General features: G+C 45.0%; 1 protein-coding gene across 1 annotated transcript in view; it reads right to left on the reverse strand.

Moving 5' to 3' along the window:
- Nucleotides 1-16,838, reverse strand: part of LOC147438784 (uncharacterized) — a 59,408-nt gene extending 42,570 nt beyond the window's left edge. Inside the window, exons 1-3 of the mRNA XM_086484760.1 lie at nucleotides 15,481-16,838; nucleotides 14,890-15,365; nucleotides 14,630-14,754 (exon numbers count right to left, since the gene is read on the reverse strand). Coding sequence (XP_086340886.1) covers nucleotides 14,630-14,754; nucleotides 14,890-15,365; nucleotides 15,481-16,665 — 1,786 coding nt within the window. The 5' untranslated portion in view covers nucleotides 16,666-16,838. The remainder of the gene's footprint in view (nucleotides 1-14,629; nucleotides 14,755-14,889; nucleotides 15,366-15,480) is intronic.
- Between the last annotated feature and the right edge of the window lie 2,644 nt (nucleotides 16,839-19,482).

Raw genomic sequence — 19,482 nt, forward strand, 5'->3', positions numbered from 1 at the left:
TTGTAATCAACACACAAACGAGACGAACCATCTTTCTTGCGAACAAACAAAATAGGGGCAGCAAAAGGACTTACACTCGGACGTATGAATCCTCTAGCCACCAACTCCGTGAGTTGTCGCTCTAACTCTTCCTCCTGTGACTTGTTCAAACGGTAGGGAGCCTTACTGACAGGCTGCGCTCCCTCCATAAGCTCGATGCAATCGTGCTCGAGCCACTCGGGTGGGAGACGAGGTGGAAGATGTCACCAGCGTGTGACTACTATCTATCCTTTTTGTTGATTTCTTTCTTATTATCCATTTACTTTCACTTTTTTGAAACACCCCTCGGGAAATCTAACTGCCCTGCATTGCATAGCTAGTGTGGAACTGTCCAGAGGGAGTCCAGGCCTGAGGGCAAGAGAGCACTAAGGTTGGACAAGGACTATGGTTAGCCAAGTGGGATCATTGACTAGCCAAAGTGGAATCCTTTGCTACAGAGGCTACATTTCAGTTCTGGATGTGGCCGCAGTGTACAAAGAGGGTCGGATGACCTAGAAAGATACAATGGCAATATCTCCTAAAATTTAGGGAACTGCTATTTTGGGACCTGAAAATGTGTTGGCGTCATTACCTCCGGAATGACAAGGGGAACATTTTCTTACTCTGCCGTGAAGTCAACTGGGCAACCGGTTGGGATATTTTTAGGCGGCAACCCCGAAACGGGAAAATGCTTGTAAATGTGCCAAGTGGCACATTCTAGTGCACTTGCCTCATGCAACAAGAAGTGGCGCTGAATTTGAAGAGGGGAGAGCCTCATTTTCAGATTTGTCACAGGTTAAGAGCTATGGAGTGCTTGCTTTCCCTCTTATGCACAGTGCGGTGCCAGGAGTGATGCCCTGCACGCTACGCACTGCCCTCTCTCTCCCCTTTGGCAGTATGTTATGCCCCTCTAGTGGGCTCTTCATTTGACCAATGTACAGTTGTGTGGGTTCATGCGCGATTGCCGAGGCAAGAGCCTCTTGCACAGGTACTGGATTAGCTAGCAGCTAATTCCCCCGCAGGTACAGGTGAATTCGGAGAGGTTTCACGCCAGAAATCTTGTCCGATTCAAAGGGCAAGTAGCCCTACAGGTGCGAGAGCTCGAGGACTTGCTACGGATGCGACCGGCTCGCGAAACGGAGCCCGAAACAGTAAATTACAGCCTGCTGTGTATTTTTGCAGGTTTAGGGTTTTGGCCCTAAACGGACCCTAATACCCCCAAGAGGTTCGGGGACGCAAGGGGACTGCTGTACAGGTGATCTGGCGCATTTTCGGGGCTGAAAACAGAGAATTCAGCGTACTGCAGATTCTCGCCAGGTTTTGCAAAGTGCCCGTATGCGTCGGGAAAGTCGGCCAATGCGTGGGAATACTGACTGTGAAGGGTTCTAGTACAGTTATGCTGCCGAAATCGGGCTGGAACAGTGGAAATTCAGCCGAGTTTGTGCGGGGCAGCTTGTAGGAACCACAGCGTTTATTCCCTCTTTTGAACAATAAAGAAATACCGAAAGGGGCGCCTAAGTTAGGGGCCAATCTGGTGTCCGTCTACTCATACAGGTGCAATCTAGCAGCCTGTATCCCTCTCCCCTTTGTTGTGTCTTGAAAGTACAGGTAAAATAGACGACTAATAATGGGTGAAAGCTAAATCAAGGTTTGAAGTAAAGTCTACCGCCCTTTTTGGATTGAACAGGCCGGTTACATGGTTCCATTGTCGGGATTAAATCACTTTTTCCCATAGAAGTGAGCCTTGGTCAGTTTTGGGCTTGAAGACACAGGGGATCATAGACCAGACACAGGGAATTGCAATTATGGCTGACAGACCAGATGATGTGACTGAAGAGGTCTCCTCTTCACAGGGTCAACAGACACATGAAGTGGGTGAGTCCTCAAGACCACCACAGACAGATGATGATATATTCAGGACCCAGTTGACTACTGCTGTGGCTATGTTCACACAAGTAATGCAGAACCCGAGGTTTTTAGCCTTTCTACAACCTCCTGTTCCGTCTCAGCAAGTTGGGTCACTGGATCATATTCAAAAGCTTGTTAAGGCTCGAGCACAGGTGATTCATACCGCACAGTCAATGGAAACACCTATACACTTGACGGAGAACATGCAGTCTCCACAACCTGTGCCTAAGGTGCAAGAACAGGTGGCTGAGATGCCAGTCTTTCAAGCTGTACCAGTTCAGCCCGCCACCTTTCAGCAGCCTATAGCTGGTTCTAATGGGCAGGGAAGCAACCTACAGGCTATGCAACGGGTCTTCCCACCACCTTCAGTACACCCTGGCTATTTTGGAGGTGGATCCGTATTCTAGAGCATGGCTGGTCATGCACCTGGAAATCAGTTTTATACGCCAGGAACAGTGTTTGGGGGTGCTCAAACGATGATGCCTAACCCCATGTACAGTGTCATGGGTATGCAACCACGGTTTCAGAGCACTCACGGCCAATTTGGGATGCCACAGGCAAATTTTGGTATGGCTGGAATTACAAATCAGCAGCCAAATATGGCATTTCCAGGTCAAGTTAATAGCGGCCAAGGAACACAGATGAACCCTAATAGTGTTCCCATGTTTCAGTCACTTCCATATGACAATTTAACGCCGCTGGAGAGGCCAACTCCGTACAAAGAAGGTGGCAAAGGTGTGTCTTTCACGACCTTTACAGGGTTTGATGACAGGAAGAAGGCTCTCTCATTCCTCCAGCAGTTTGACAAGGCCTATGCAGGGGGAAACTTTACAGAGGCTTCAAAGGTCCGCAAGGCAGCCACTTTCTTGACAGGGAATGCGGGACAATGGTGGACAACTTTATTGCTTCAAGGGCAAGCTCCGTCTACATGGATTTACTTTGAGCAGATTTTTGCAGCAGCATGGTTATCTGATGACTTTGAAGCAGATGTCATGACAGAATGGCACCAGCTAAATGAAGCCACTTGCAGAAATCTGGATGATTACAATCGGAAGTTTTGGAAAGCTCTACTTCCAGTAACTTCCTATAGGTTTGTGCCATTGACAGAACAGATTGAAAAATACTATTGTGGCCTACCCAAAGGATTGAGAAAGTACTGTACGAAGACAAAAGTCACTACTTTGCGCAGCTCATCGAGGTAGCAAACACTGGCAGGTTTAGGGTTTTGGCCCTAAACGGTCCCTAATACCCCCAGGAGGTTCGGGGACGCGAGGGGACCGCTGTACAGGTGATCTGGCGCATTTTCGGGGCTCTCTCATTCCTCCAGCAGTTTGACAAGGCCTATGTAGGGGGAAACTTTACAGAGGCTTCAAAGGTCCGCAAGAGAGCCACTTTCTTGATAGGGAATGCGAGAAAATGATGGACAACTTTATTGCTGTAAGGGCAAGCTCCGTCCACATGGATTTACTTCAAGCAGATTTTTGCAGCGGCATGGTTATCTGATGACTTTGAAGCAGATGTCATGACAGAATGGCACCAGCTTAATGTTGCCACTTGCAAGAATCTCGATGACTACAATCGGAAGTTTTGGAAAGCTCTACTTCCAGTAACTTCCTATAGGTTTGTGCCATTGACAGAACAGATTGAAAAATACTGTTGTGGCCTACCTAAAGGATTGAAAAAGTACTGCACGAAGACCAAAGTCACTACTTTGACGCAGCTCATCGAGGTAGCAAACACTGGCAATGGTTTGCTCAAGGGAGAAGATTGTGAATTTAACACTGGCGTCAAGGCAGGATCAGGCAAGAAAAATTCAACCAAGAAGCACGTTCCCAATGAGGCTCCTAAAGGGACTCAGGAGTCGGCCAACGCAGGGAAAGACAAAGCTACGGCTGAATCAAAAAAAGGACCAGCAAAGAAATGGAAAAGACGTTTTCCTCGCAAGTCAGAAGAGCAAAAGAAGGTCCTGAGGACAGAGAACAAATGCTTTATATGTGAGCAGCCTGGCCACATTGCTTACAACTGTCCTACAAAGAAAAGGCCAGCTGATTCTGATGACAAGGAAGACAAGAAAGGAAAGAAGCCCATGGCTGGTCTAGTGCCAGATATGGTGGGCGACAAGCCAAATTCAGATGCAAGTGAGCTTTGCAGAGCATGGGGAAAGGTCAGGGATCAAATAGTGCTCATCTTCTTTGATCCAGGTGCCAAAGCCAACTTCATTTCCCCAGAATTGGCTTCAAAGTTGGGAATCAGACCTGAAGAGATGGGGTATACAGCAGAGGCAGGTTTGGCATGTCCTGGCCATACAGAGGCTGTGACACCCATCATTGGAAAGTTGCGTCTACATATCCAATCCTATGTAGATGCTGAAGAATTTTACATCATGCCACTGGACGGATGTGATGTGTTGTTAGGTATTCCTTGGTTATTTCGTGTACAGGGAATCATGGATGCCTACAACAAAAAGATCACTGTACAGAGCAGCGGAAAGACTCATATTCTGGATGTAAAGCTTAAAGGGGAGTCTATTCCTACTGTATCAGCTTCTGCTATTACTTCTGTAATGAAAAAGCATCTTTCTGCGTACTTGGTTTTTGCACGTGAAGTGTCAGATTGTGATGAATCAAATTTATCTGTGCTAGATAAAGAAAGGTCAATGTTTTTACAACAATACAGTGACTGTTTTTCCGATTCATTACCGTCTCAATTACCGTCAGAGAGACCCGAGGACCATGCGATAGATTTGGTGCCAGGCAGTAGCCCACCAAATAAGCCTCCGTACAGGGTTAGTGCGGCTCAGCAGAAAGAGATAATGGGCCAAGTACAGGAGTTGTTAGAAAAGGGGCTGATTCAGCCCAGTTCATCTCCATTCTGTTCTCCAGTGTTGTTGGTGCAGAAAAAGGATGGCTCATGGCGTATGTGCATCGACTACCGTGCACTGAACAAGAATACCATCAAGAATAGGTTATCTATACCTAGAATTGATGATATTATGGACAAATTAGAAGGAGCAGCTATGTTTAGCAGGATAGATCTAAAGAGTGGGTACCATCAGATCCGCATTAGATCAAAGGATGTGCACAAGACTGCTTTTAGAACAACGTTTGGCCTTTACGAATTTTTAGTGATGCCCTTTGGTCTCACAAATGCTCCTGCTACGTTCAACGTCCACACCAGCAGTTTGTTGGTACATTCTTTGATGACATGATAGTCTACTCAAAGAATGAAGAGGAGCATAGGCATCACTTGGCCATTGTGTTCAAAGAGCTACGCAGTCATAGGTTGCTCATCAATGCAAAGAAAAGTGAGTTTTTTCTAGAAGAGATTCACTTTCTGGGACACATTGTCTCAAAGGATGGTGTCAGAATGGATCCTGCAAAAGTTGAAGCGATCAAGTCATGGCCAAATTTGAAGACGGTGCATGATGTCCGAAGCTTTTTGGGACTATGCTCCTATTACAGACGGTTTATCCGAAATTTCGCTGAGATTGCTTCACCTTTACATGCTCTTCAAAAGAAGGCAGTCACCTTTAGATGGACACAGAAAGAGATTTTAGCTTTTAATCTCTTAAAGGAAAAGATGACTTCAGATCCAGTCATTGTGTTGCCAGATCTTAGGAAGTCATTTGTTGTCCAGTGTGACGCCTGTGGTAGTAGCATTGGTGCAGTGCTAATGCAAGATGGCAGGGTAGTAGCCTATGAGAGCAGAATTTTGCAAGGGCCAGAGATGACCATGTAGGTCTATGAGAAAGAGTTACTGGCTGTGATTTATGCGCTCTTATGTTGGAAACACTACCTGCTAGGTGCAGATTTCGTTGTCCAAACGGATCATCAGACCTTGCGATACTTCTTGACACAAACAAAGTTATCTGAGAAGCATATGCGATGGGCAAATATTTTGTCCATGTTTCATTTTCAGATTGTGCATGTGGAAGGCAAGAAGAACGTTGTGGCTGATGCCTTGTTAAGGTAACCACAAATTTCAGCTGTGTCGATTCCTTATCATCATGAACTTGATGATATGAGAGAACAGTATGCAAATGATGAAGATTTTGCAAGGGTCTTCGAGCAACTAATGGATGGACAACGTCATGAACACTATCTTCTTAAAGACGGGTTCATGATGATGCATGGCAGATTGTGTGTCACAAAGCCATTGCGACGCAAAGTTATGGAAGAGAGTCATGTCCCACCGTATGCAGGGCATCGTGGTATCGATGCTACAATTAAAGCGGTTGAGACATTCTTCTACTGGCCTACATTGAGAAGAGATGTGGATGCCTTTGTGCGAGAATGCCTAATATGCCAAAAGGTCAAGTTTGACAGGCAAAAGGCACCAGGGTTATTGCAACCACTACCTATTCCAGATAAACCATGGGAAAGTATTGCTATGGATTTTATCTTTGATCTTCCGAGAACGAAGACAAGAAACGATGGTATTTGGACCATTATTTGCAGATTCAGCAAACAGGCTCATTTTATTCCTGTCAGGAAGAAGATAAAGCCAGATCAGATGGCACGCTTGTTTATGAGCAATATTTTCAAGTATCATGGCATGCCACAGTCGATTGTTAGCGACCGTGATCCACGCATGACAAGTTTGTTCTGGAGAGGCTTGTTTGAGAATATGGGCACCACGCTCAAATTCGCTTCGTCATTTCATCCTCAAACAGCTGGGCAGTCAGAAGAGGCAAATTCTACTGTCCTAGATCTGCTGAAGTGTTATGTGTCAGAGCATAGAGGAAAGTGGGAGCAGTATTTGCCATTGGTGGAGTATGCATACAATAATAAAGTGCATTCATCAACTGGCAAGGCACTTTTTGAGATAGTTAAGGTGGCAAGAAAGTTCCTCCCATACTGCATACAAAGGACAAGATATTTGAAGCAGATAAGTATGTTCAGGACATGGATGAAATGTACAAGAAGGTCAAAGTGGCCTTAGAAAAGACTCGGGCAAAGCAAAAGAAAGCAGCTGATCGTCACCGTCGTGAAGTGGTATTTTCACTTGGTGATTGGGTGCTTCTACGCTTTGAAAAGGCAAGGTTAAAGAAGATGAAGGGCAAGAAAAGAGTGTTTCCAAAGCTCAGCATGCGTTACTATGGGCCTTTTCAAGTATGCGACATAATCAGTGATGTTGCACATAGGCTGAAATTGCCTGACAGTTGGAAGATTCACAATGCGTTTCATGTGAGTCTTCTCAGACCCTATGTGGGTGATGTGCCACAAGATATGCCAGCTGAAGATCAGCCGGAAGTCGAGGAACTTGACGAGATCTTGGTCCCGGAACAGATTTTGGCACACAAAGAAAGGAAAGTGAAAGGCAAGGTTGCTAGGCGTTACTTGGTAAAGTTCAGAAACTATCCACCAATGGATGCTAAGTGGATGGAAGAAGGTGAACTTGCAGAGTCACCAACTGTGTTATCACTTTACCTTGAAGCCTTCGATTTGCAACCTACCTTGACCCCTTGAGTTTCAAAGCTACATGGAGTGTCAGTGTGACAATGGCTTGTGAAACAAATGATGTACATGGTATTTAAAGTGAGCTCAAATGAAATACCTGTTACATTAATGTTAGAGCTGTACAGATTGTCAGTTTGGCAATTGCTCTTATGGAATGTCCAAAAGTTTGGTTAGTGCTATAGAAGTGAGTATTTCTTGTCAGTTTGTCAAGGATACAGTAATTGCTTCTATTGAAGAGTACATGTGTAACTGCATTCTTAAACTATCGGTTTGGGTATGCTCGAAAGTGTTACGGGATCCAACGTGTACTATAAGAAAGTGGCAAAATGTGCAGCTACCATTTTGTCATTGGAAAGTTAGTGACTCAAAGCATGGCAGAGTGCGAAGCTACCACTATGTCATTGGGATAGGGTTCACACGCAAGCAATACATGAGTCGACGAGGTGTTGAATACACCAGGGTTCACAATGAGCATGTATGTGTCGTACATGTGTCAACAGGTGTTGAATACATCAGTGTTGACTAGGAGCATGAACGCCATAGATGCAAACGAGGACGTTTGAGATTTCAAGAGGGGGGTATGTCACCAGCGTGTGACTACTATCTATCCTTTTTGTTGATTTCTTTCTTATTATCCATTTACTTTCACTTTTTTGAAACACCCCTCGGGAAATCTAACTGCCCTGCATTGCATAGCTAGTGTGGAACTGTCCAGAGGGAGTCCAGGCCTGAGGGCAAGAGAGCACTAAGGTTGGACAAGGACTATGGTTAGCCAAGTGGGATCATTGACTAGCCAAAGTGGAATCCTTTGCTACAGAGGCTACATTTCAGTTCTGGATGTGGCCGCAGTGTACAAAGAGGGTCGGATGACCTAGAAAGATACAATGGCAATATCTCCTAAAATTTAGGGAACTGCTATTTTGGGACCTGAAAATGTGTTGGCGTCATTACCTCCGGAATGACAAGGGGAACATTTTCTTACTCTGCCGTGAAGTCAACTGGGCAACCGGTTGGGATATTTTTAGGCGGCAACCCCGAAACGGGAAAATGCTTGTAAATGTGCCAAGTGGCACATTCTAGTGCACTTGCCTCATGCAACAAGAAGTGGCGCTGAATTTGAAGAGGGGAGAGCCTCATTTTCAGATTTGTCACAGGTTAAGAGCTATGGAGTGCTTGCTTTCCCTCTTATGCACAGTGCGGTGCCAGGAGTGATGCCCTGCACGCTACGCACTGCCCTCTCTCTCCCCTTTGGCAGTATGTTATGCCCCTCTAGTGGGCTCTTCATTTGACCAATGTACAGTTGTGTGGGTTCATGCGCGATTGCCGAGGCAAGAGCCTCTTGCACAGGTACTGGATTAGCTAGCAGCTAATTCCCCCGCAGGTACAGGTGAATTCGGAGAGGTTTCACGCCAGAAATCTTGTCCGATTCAAAGGGCAAGTAGCCCTACAGGTGCGAGAGCTCGAGGACTTGCTACGGATGCGACCGGCTCGCGAAACGGAGCCCGAAACAGTAAATTACAGCCTGCTGTGTATTTTTGCAGGTTTAGGGTTTTGGCCCTAAACGGACCCTAATACCCCCAAGAGGTTCGGGGACGCAAGGGGACTGCTGTACAGGTGATCTGGCGCATTTTCGGGGCTGAAAACAGAGAATTCAGCGTACTGCAGATTCTCGCCAGGTTTTGCAAAGTGCCCGTATGCGTCGGGAAAGTCGGCCAATGCGTGGGAATACTGACTGTGAAGGGTTCTAGTACAGTTATGCTGCCGAAATCGGGCTGGAACAGTGGAAATTCAGCCGAGTTTGTGCGGGGCAGCTTGTAGGAACCACAGCGTTTATTCCCTCTTTTGAACAATAAAGAAATACCGAAAGGGGCGCCTAAGTTAGGGGCCAATCTGGTGTCCGTCTACTCATACAGGTGCAATCTAGCAGCCTGTATCCCTCTCCCCTTTGTTGTGTCTTGAAAGTACAGGTAAAATAGACGACTAATAATGGGTGAAAGCTAAATCAAGGTTTGAAGTAAAGTCTACCGCCCTTTTTGGATTGAACAGGCCGGTTACAGAAGATCATCCTGCAAAAAGAGATGTTTAAACTTCGTAAACAACTCCGAATACTTACCTGGAGCCTGAATGCTCTGGGAAACTGAAGCAGCATAAATGAATGCCGCTTGCGCTCCTCGTCGTAATTCACGCTTTACCTGTACATGCGAGATGAGAGGCAAAGAATGCAAGCCCTCCTCAGCACGAATGTGAGAGGGGAATCAGTATCGGAATGTAAAGTGATCGTGTTAGCACCAAATTTAATGTGAGGATCAAGTTCACGAAACCATTTAATGCCTAAAATCATATCACATCCTGAGAAAGGAGATACAAGAAATTTCCTACGAAAAGAAGCTTGTTGAACGGTAAAAAGCACATCAAGGCACTCCTTCGAGATGAGAGAGTCCATACCAAGAGCAAAGCCAGAAACCTCGAGAGGAGCTTTCTGACTAACCTCTAGGCGGGCTCTCTCAACGAGAAGGGGACTAATCACATCATGCATACTGCCTGGATCAAACAATATGATAAAACGCTGCCCTTTTACATGACCATAACACTTCAAGAGAGATTCATCAATGTGTGTGTCAGAGTCAGGAGAAGATGCAGGTTGTGTTGTGACAGTGCTTGTGGTAGTTGTAGGTGTCTTTCGTTCTTTAGGTGGGACTGTCTTAGGACGGGCCTTCTTTATGTGCCCCTTGACATAACATTGAAAACATCCACCATCTTTAGCATAAATCACTTGTTCTTCAGCCGTGATGTATCCTCCTATAATTCCTTGTGAAGCTTTTTCATCAGGGGTTAGCTTTGGTTTTACAGGTACTTTAGCTTTACCCTTAGATTCATTGTTAGAGTTCTTTTCCGAGGAATTAGAAGAAGAAGGGGTGGAAGAATTACCATTCTTACCGTTCTTACCATTCTGTGTGTTCTGGGAATTCGGAGATGTCCCTTGAGAAGACTTGTTCTCCTTAGGCTTTCCCTTGTTGTGCTTTATCTCTTGGGCGAGAGCGATTGCTAACGCCTTGTTGAGATCCCCGAGGTCAAAGACTTCAACATCAAACCCCCTTTGGATCCCTATTTTCCCTCCTTTAGATCCCTACTATGGACGGTCTACCAGCTTAACCAATATTCTAGCTTTTTCTCCCCTGGCACTTTCCCATATTAAATGATCAATTTAACATGAGAAAATCATATAGGAGAATTAGATATTAGTTATTATGACATTACCTCTCTCTTGAAATCATAGTCGTCCTCGACTATGGGGTAGAGAAGATAAAGCATATTCATTAGTCCTTTTTCTAGCAGGTAGAGGATCCCTATGTTACCCTACGACATCGTCCAAAATGGGTGACTAGTCCATTTGGCGCTTGAGAGTCTAAGCTGCCTCAAGCACGTTTGCACATTAGTCCTATCAATCTTCCATAGTAGATTCGTCTAACCCAAAGAGAAAAGCCTCCTTGCACTCATCATCCAACTTGTGTAATTGAGTGTCTAGTTGCAAAACACGGTTAGAAAAAGACATGACTGGCATACCATGTTGCTTAAGATTACGCCAATCCTCTTTCAATCGTGCGAGGTACTGAGGTGTCATAAACCGCGCCTTGAGCTTGTCTTGGAAATCAGCCCAGCTAAAAGAGAGAGGCATGAAATTGTCGGCTGTCTCTAGGTGCGCAGCTAGCTGTGTCTCTTGCCATGCATGGTACCAATTGATGGCATCACCGGCAAGGTACATAGCTGTCGTCAAAACTTTGCTATTTCTTGTTTTCTTAGTTGTCGCAAAATAAGCATTAAATTCATGCAACCAAGAATGAATCACCGTAGCATCCATCTTACCATCATACTTACTGAAAGTCAACTTTTCGGTGACTGGGTTGTTGGAATCCGCATCGTGGCATGCACCACTAGAGGAACTCCCACGATCTTTGGGTGGTTCGGTCTTCGAGGCTAGCATGTGGGAAATAAATTCTTGATGGCAAATCTCCCTTTGAGCCTCTCGTTCATCACGCTCGCGTTCGAAAGCAAGTCGATTTTCTTCTTGTTTTGCAGCAAGTTTTGCATTTCTTTCATCGCGCTCCCGCTCATGAGCAAGGTGTTCACGTTCCTGAGCAAGGCGCTCACGGTCCTGAGCAAGGCGATTTGCTTCTTGTCTATCCATCATGGCCATCATCTGCTTGACCATTGCCTCCATAGGGTTTGGTGCACTTGGTGGCGTATTTGGCGAAGGGGGAGGGTTGAAGAAATCATCTCCCGGTGGGGACGAGTCTTCGTCGCCTCTCTCATGCTCATCACATGTATGCGAAGTATCCATTCCGCTTCGGGTGACGACCATGCACTATAATCTTGGGGTCTTAAGCTCACGAGGAACTTGGGTTCTTGAGGTTATTCTTAGGGAAGGAGAGAGCCTTCCGTCTCATGGAGAGTGCTATGATCACGAACAAAGTGAGTGGATATTGTATGTGCAAGTGAATGAGACTGAGAGGAGGAGAGAAAAGAGATACGACACCCGAGAGGTTGTAAAACCCTCCTCCAAAGGCCCCACTTTCGTCGGCGAGAGTGGTCTACTTTGGTTGCACAAAGGTGTACAATGCGTATGCAATGGACTAATGCAAACGGGGACTATGTCGATGAAGACCATGAAGACTTTAGGGCTGAATTCGATGCTTCTCTATCTGCTGTCCACAAAGGGGCAAAGGCTGAGAATCTGTGCCACTTTTGGGGGCTGAAATGACTGGTTTTTACTGCTGATTTTTGGCTGAAAATGACTGCTCTTGTCGGGGCTGATGTGATGATGAAAAACGCTGATGCATCTACTCTTCAGGCTGCGTTTTAAGGTCACTGCTGTATGCTGAAAACGCTGGTTATGCAGGAATAGTAAATACCCCATGCTGAAAAACGCTGGGATGGAAGGGGTTCCAATGCTGAACAAAAACGCTGGAAGGTCTGGCTTGCTGGCGTTAGTGAATGGGCTGAACTGGCTGCCTTTAGTGATAGGGGAAAAACGCCAAGAACTGGAGGGTGCTGGCGATGGCTACTGAAGAGGGAAACGCCAGGATCTGCAAGAAGAGGGGCGATCCCAAAACGCTGGTGGCTGCGGGTGAAGGGGCCTCACCAAGTTGCCTGGGAGAGGGTCTTGCCGAGAGAGGGAGGGAACACCTGTTGCTTGGTAGCCTGCTGTGCTCCTTGGCTCATTCTGCCAATTTGTGCTAACTTGGGTTTGCTTATATATTAACTTACCCAATTTGCCCTACTAAGTACCCAACAAAAGTCACTTAATAAATAAGTGAAAAATGTTAAATATAGGGAAAAATAGGATAAAGTCACTTGAAAAATCCCCAAACTGACTCTGATGGAAATGCTTATGCTTATGCGGTGTGCAACCAGAGGATATGCATCTACACTATGTGACTGGACATGCACGGTCTACGAATAGACTCACAAAAGTGCCATATCACTTCTAATCTAAACTGACTCGACTGACGGAAACCCTGCTATGGTGTAGCTTGTCCACGGACACATAGGGTTGGATGTGTCACGTGACAATCAACCTACAAGGAAGGCCACTGCCACTCACCGAAATCCCAATGCAACTCAACAAGGGGCTTCTCTTGCCAGATCCACAATCTCTAGAGTGGTGCCTCCTTTGCAGTGAAAAGAAGATCAACACAAGCACCTCTCTTAATAGGCTGCCAATGAGAATCTAGTTGCTGATCAGGTCGCACCTCACCCTGAAACTTCAGTCTGATGTGATGGCCAGTCTCTGGAATACTAAATACTAGAGTCCCATGCTGTGCAACAATCAAGTCTTCTGAGCGAGGGGCGAAAAACCACCACCAACCCTGATGAGAGGGTATCAAAGTCTGTCTCCCAATGTAGTCATGCCAGTAAGCAAGAATAGCCTCATCAATCTCTCCCATGCGGATAGTAACCTTTCTGCGAATCCCAGAGGTAGCACGAATGACATGCGCACCAACCAAGTAAGCATCTAATCGACGGTAGCAACATGCCGGCCCATCATTTCATCACGCTCGTCAATGTGTATCCTTGCGCCTAGCTGACGCCCCTCTTAATCTATCAAATATGGATTCCAAACAAGTGGTTGCCTTGATACCTGCTCTGCAAAAGAGGGGGTGGGTGTCGAATCAGAGCAAGGCACAATTCCTTTCAAATCCACAGCAAGCAGCAGAAGATATATCTACGAGTGCATCTGAGAAGATGAATCTGATGGTCGAGCGCCAAGCGTCCGTGGTATCCATAGACCCAAGACAAGAAGAGCCATGTGACAAAGCATGGTGTAGAAACTGTTTCCAAGGCTTAGCCCCTCTCTCTCTCTCTCTCTCTCTCTCTCTCTCTCTCTCTCTCTCTCTCTCTCTCTCTCTCTCTCTCTCTCTCTCTCTCTCTCTCTAGCATGCATGATTGAGAAAGGGTTGAAAGACTTCGTATCGATTCTAAAAGATGACAAGCACAACAGACATGTATGGCGAAGTACTCTTGACACCAAAAGAGCACCCATTTTTATAGCCGGTTACTACATTCCTCGTCATAACTCCCCCTTTTATGGTTGCATGGATAGAGAACAGCCATTTGTTGACTTAGAGGACATTGTTGGCAAACATGATGTTATTTGCTTTGGAGACATGAATGCCCGCACAAAAAAACATGATACGCAACAATTTGATATGCCATACATTTCAAGTGAGTTGAACGAAATTCACTTGTATGATCATACTCTAATGGATGACAAAGAGCCAGATCGCTACGAAAAGCTACTTATACACACGTACAATAGTACCGATATGCTCATTGCAAATGGGGTATCTTTATGAAGCGTAAGTTGTCCCTTCCCCACCCCAACACATTCTTGTTTCGTGACTTTGGCCTACCTAGAGTCCCCATGCTCCTTCTCACACCTTTGCTTGTGCTTCCACTAAAGGTTTGTCAAAAAATTTCAATACTTTTCATAGTACTCTCTTTTAACAATCAACCAGTAAATATTAGCACGGATCCCATGCACATAACCACAATACTTGCAACCTAAAGGAAGGGGTCAAAAACACCTCAAACCATATGAACGAAATAGATTGTTTTAATACATGTATCATCCGTGACTCTTTGCTTATAATAGCCTCTCCATAGCATTGTACACGTGGCAAACAGCTTAGCTAACAATGTTTATGCCAAAAAGTGTGCACTGTCTGTATTGCACAATTACTTACCCGCAGCTTCAAACAAGCATCCTTCCTCACCACATTTTACATGTGACTTCAAATGATCGGCCAAGACTTCTGAGGTAGTAAAGGTTCGATCACAAGGTTCACACTTCAATGGCTGCATGTCTGACCTGCAACCAATTAGCCTCAACAAACAGAAGACTCCAGGTGCAAACAAACACACAAAAGCAGCTTGAAAAGCATGTATAACTTCAACAGTCAATTATGCACTGTCATTTGACATTGTTTCCACCTTAAGAGCTTACCTTTTCCCAAGACCTTTGCCAAATGGTTTCCCTCTAAAATCACCAAATTTTTCTCGAAAGGTTGGAAAGGATCGGTTGCTCTGAGATTTAAACTGCTTATTAGAGTGAGGTTGATAATCCCTAGAGGCACGGGAGATGCTACCTGCACCGCTCCCTGCTTGTAACTGAGCTTGAGAAGGTGACAGCCAGTTCCGATGGTTGCTTTCAATAGTAGAGCTTGGGCGAGCTGTGACTGATGCCATATGCCCATTGATCCGTGCGTGGTCAATCCTTGGAGAATCAGCAGCCCTTGTCACTTCCAGGCCAGGATGTGCCTTTGGCATAAGGGAAGACATTGACTGAGCTTGTTCAAAAGAACCTTTTGTATGTGGTTCCCCAGCTCTATGGATGTTTGTAGAATGTTGACCATTCTCGTAAATCTCTCCTTGTGAAACAGCCAACAGTGGGGCCTTATCTGAGCCATTGCTCTTTAATAACTGCCCACATGAAAACATAAAATTTCAGACGCACACTTATGCACATACTGTAAGCTCAAAGAAGTAGAAGTCCAGAGTATTAGATACTCTGTATCGAACAGATCAGAGCTGCTACCTGCAAAGTCGATGACAAATTTTCGAGGTGGGCTGGCTGCTGCCAGGCTGGTGTAGATTGCTGACTCTGGACCCTGCTTTGAGCACTTGTTCCATCTACACTAGAGTGTGTGGGCATTACAGGTAGACCAATGGCAACTCCATTGGTATGAAAATTTGGTTGATGCATTTGCATGAGTGGCTGCATTTGGTGGACAGTTGGAAGCAGTTGGGGTTGAGGTTGAAGCTGTAGTTGAGCATGAGAATTAGACTGATGTAAATTCTGAGGTTGGGTCTGCATAACAGGTTGGGGTTGTGAGTGTGAATGTTGATATTGCTGGTGCTCATACTGAAGCCGTTGTTGGACTGTGTGATGTTGTTGATGCTGATGTTGCTGGGAGTAATGTTGGTGTTGAAACTGGAGTTGATGCTGGTTTTGATGTTGATGTTGACCTGAGTGAAAATTCTGCTGTCGATGCTGATGGTAAAGAGAATGTGAAGATTGACTCTGGGAGTGTTGATGTGAATGTGGAGGTTGCTGTCCAGATTGATGTTGTTGCTGATGTGGGGGTTGAGGACATGAGTGTTGCTGATGTTCAAATTCAAGCTGACTTTGTTGTTGATGTTGCTGTTGAAACGGGCGCTGATGTTGATTGGCATGCATGGCCATGCCTCCTGTGGCAAAGTTATCAACAGTTGGCTGGGAGGGTATCCCCATAGCAACATTGTTGCTATGCCTTGGTTCAAACCCGGGTGGGAACGAGGAGGGGGGAGGGGAGCATGGACACCTGCGGTGCCCCTGCCAATGTCCAGGCAAGTCTGTATTTGAAGAACTTTCATAAATATTGTTTGATCCTGAAGTTTGGATGAGGCAGCTTTGTTGGGCCTGAATAAATGAGTTGCTTGCATGCAAAGACTGAGCAGGAAAACTCCCTACATGGGTATTGCCCATGACAGAGTTGCCCATATGCGCTTGGGCAACGGCTGGAACTATATTCCCCACATTACCCACATGAACAAGGGTGCCAGCAGGAACCACATTGCCGCCATGAGCAACAGCGCCGTATACTGGAGCTACACCGGCCGGGATACCTACTGGCACAATCAAGCTCTGGTTCGGAGGAGAATAAAAGCCAGGTTGCCCGTAAACAGAGGGTGCGCCAGCTGCTACAGCAGCAGGGTAATATGGCCCTTGCTGGGGCAACATAGCGAAAGCTCCGGCCCTTTCTCGCCTACGAAGGAATTTACAAAGGGACAGAGCTCGTAACAGTTACCAGCAACATGTGTTCTCGCGGTGACGGTCGAGAGCGCTGCCCACCATGGCCTTCGTCGAGTCCACTCCTAGCTGCCACCCTAAGTAACACTCTTCCTTAAAGAGGGTTTAAGGGTCCTCCATGGTTTTATGCTTCTATTTAGAGGGTTCTTTTGTCGAGGATTAGGAGTCCCTGGAGATCAACGGTGGGAGGAATGTGTGATTCTGAATTGAGTATTGAATCCAAGGGACTCTCTTATTCAGATGGATATCCTTGTTCTTCCAGATCTCCTTTCTAAGCTATGAATTCCTCTTGCCCCACCCCTACCACTTAAGGATGAGTGTGTTGGGGATGGCTAGATTCCATTTGGGTCTTTTTGGAATTAAATGATTGAGTATGTCTTCTATGTTTATACACTTCTTGTCCTAATATGTGTGCAATGTGAATAAATGTTTTCATTTTGCAAAACTCATACAAGTATGTATTTACGAATTGAGGTGCATCTGCAAATATGAAATACCACCCTTGGTTTGGAGAGGGGAAAATAGAAAAGTTTGTTATAATGAGTGCATACTTTGTCTTGAAATAGATGTTTCTTGAATTTATGACTTTATATTGCTGTGAGAATGTATATTGGAAATTCGTATTGATTTACGTTGTGAATATCAATGGAATTGTAATTATGTTATTGTAGTATTTGGTGTTTAGCATATCAACATCACAACACATTTTACTCACTTATTATTAGGGATATTCACTCTCCTAATGTAAATAGCATCAATGAACAGTTCCTATTTTTGAAATTCAACTGCAGGCAAGAACATGGTGCTCACTCCTACTTGCACTAAAAGCCCATTCTGCACCAACATCAGCATCACAGTCTCCTTTCACAGAAGACTCAACAGTAGCTGCATTTGTAGTGGAACCAGCCTCTTTCTTCTTAGTCTCTTTGGCCTTCAACTTAGGACATTTCTTGATCAAGTGATACAATAATGGCGACGCATCTTCTTTTTGCCCTTATCACCAAAATTCCCAGACGAATTGCTATCAGCAGAAGCATTAGGAACATGTGATTTCCCACTCGCTCTCGCAGAAGAACCATAAGAAGTGACTGTGTTGCTATTACCACCTTTTCTTTGAGGAGAAATAAAGGCATGTTCAACTACACGCTGTCTAGTCTTGTTTTTCTTTTTTAAAGCGACTCTTGCAACAGCAATGTGCATAATGCATCAAACATGACAACTTCAGGATTTCCTTGGATCATAAGTCTCCAAGTACTAGCAAAAGTGTGGTAAGAATCTGGAAAGGCATCAAGAACAGTCTACACAAGGGAACTATCTGAAATGACTTCTCCTACAGAAATAAGTTGCTCATTGATATCCTTGACACCAGCAAGGAAAGTGTCCATGTCATCTTCCTCATGCATATCTTCGACTCCAGTCCCCTTTACACAACAATGCAAGTTTTGCCTCATTGTGACTTGCATAAAGACCACCCATAATATCCCAAGCCTGTTTTGCAGATTTTGTTGAATGAATGTGAGGAGTAATGGTGCGCTTCACAGACAATGCAATCAATGCATGAGCCTCTGCATCCTTTACATCCCAACAAGCTTGCTCAGTCGTAGGCAAGACAACTCTAACAGCAGTAATTCTTGCAGCACGACCTACAACATCGCATGTATCCTTAGAACCAGGACGTACATCAATGCCATGCACAATGTTCCAAACCCCCTTTGACACAAGAACATGTTGCATCATAAAAGCCCACATAGGGTAATCGTCCCCATCCAATCTGTCCTCAACAGCAAACATCTTGAACACATATGTGTTGTTGTCAACCATGGTAAATGTTGCACCTGATGTGAAAACTGCTCTAAAAGACCGTAAGGGACTTGTTATGCAAAAAATGGCACTGATAGAATTTTTGCACAAAATGACGAAATAGCCTGTGCAGCATTGTCTATAGTGGAAACGGGGGCCGAAATGAGCCCAAATCAAAATTTTGAGTAGACCAAACTCCTCAAGCCTTTTTGAGATTTTGTCGACCTGTGAACGCTCGTCAAAGCTCACAATAATCAAAGAAAGTGAGCAAGCGTGTGTTGGACCTGTTGGTGACTAAGCTCGAGAGGACGCAACCTTCTCTAATACCAATTGTTGGAATTAGGGTTGCAGGAAAACACACACAGCTTGGAGAAGAGGAAGGAAGCTCAAGGAACACAACAAAGAGAGCATTAATTAGTGTGCAATGGAAAGATAGATAGCCCTAGAATGATGGGCGTATATACAATGCACGGGGGGGGGGGGGGAACCTCCTATTGAGGGAAAAAATGCATTAGCGGTCTTATGTGTGTTCACAGGCATCACTACCACATGTATATGGTAACAACTAAACATAACCACAGCCGAGCAGTAAAACTATTTCGAATGACAATTGACATAAACAATGACAATTGTACAAACATCCAAATCAATTTTATTATTTGTACAAGAGTTGCTGAATGAAATTCCATTCAAAAGTAAAGAGATTTTTTAAACTATAAGCTTGAAGACCATTGATATGCTTTAAGCAGTACCCAACTTGGAAAGATATAAAAAGAGATTCTCACCTGCATCCATACAAGAAAAGACAACATTTTGTTAGTCTTTTATGTGTTTTGCAAGCATCAGAAGATTCTCTACATGTTATTAAATGTCACCCTAGTTCCAAGTTTTAATTGTTCCTTAGTTGTTCTTATGTGCGTTATTGTTAATCATGCCTTTATTGCGGAC

Source organism: Adiantum capillus-veneris, chromosome 16, assembly GCF_014529385.1.
Source record: "Adiantum capillus-veneris isolate H3 chromosome 16, ASM1452938v2, whole genome shotgun sequence".
In the NCBI taxonomy this organism is placed as follows: Eukaryota; Viridiplantae; Streptophyta; class Polypodiopsida; order Polypodiales; family Pteridaceae; genus Adiantum; species Adiantum capillus-veneris.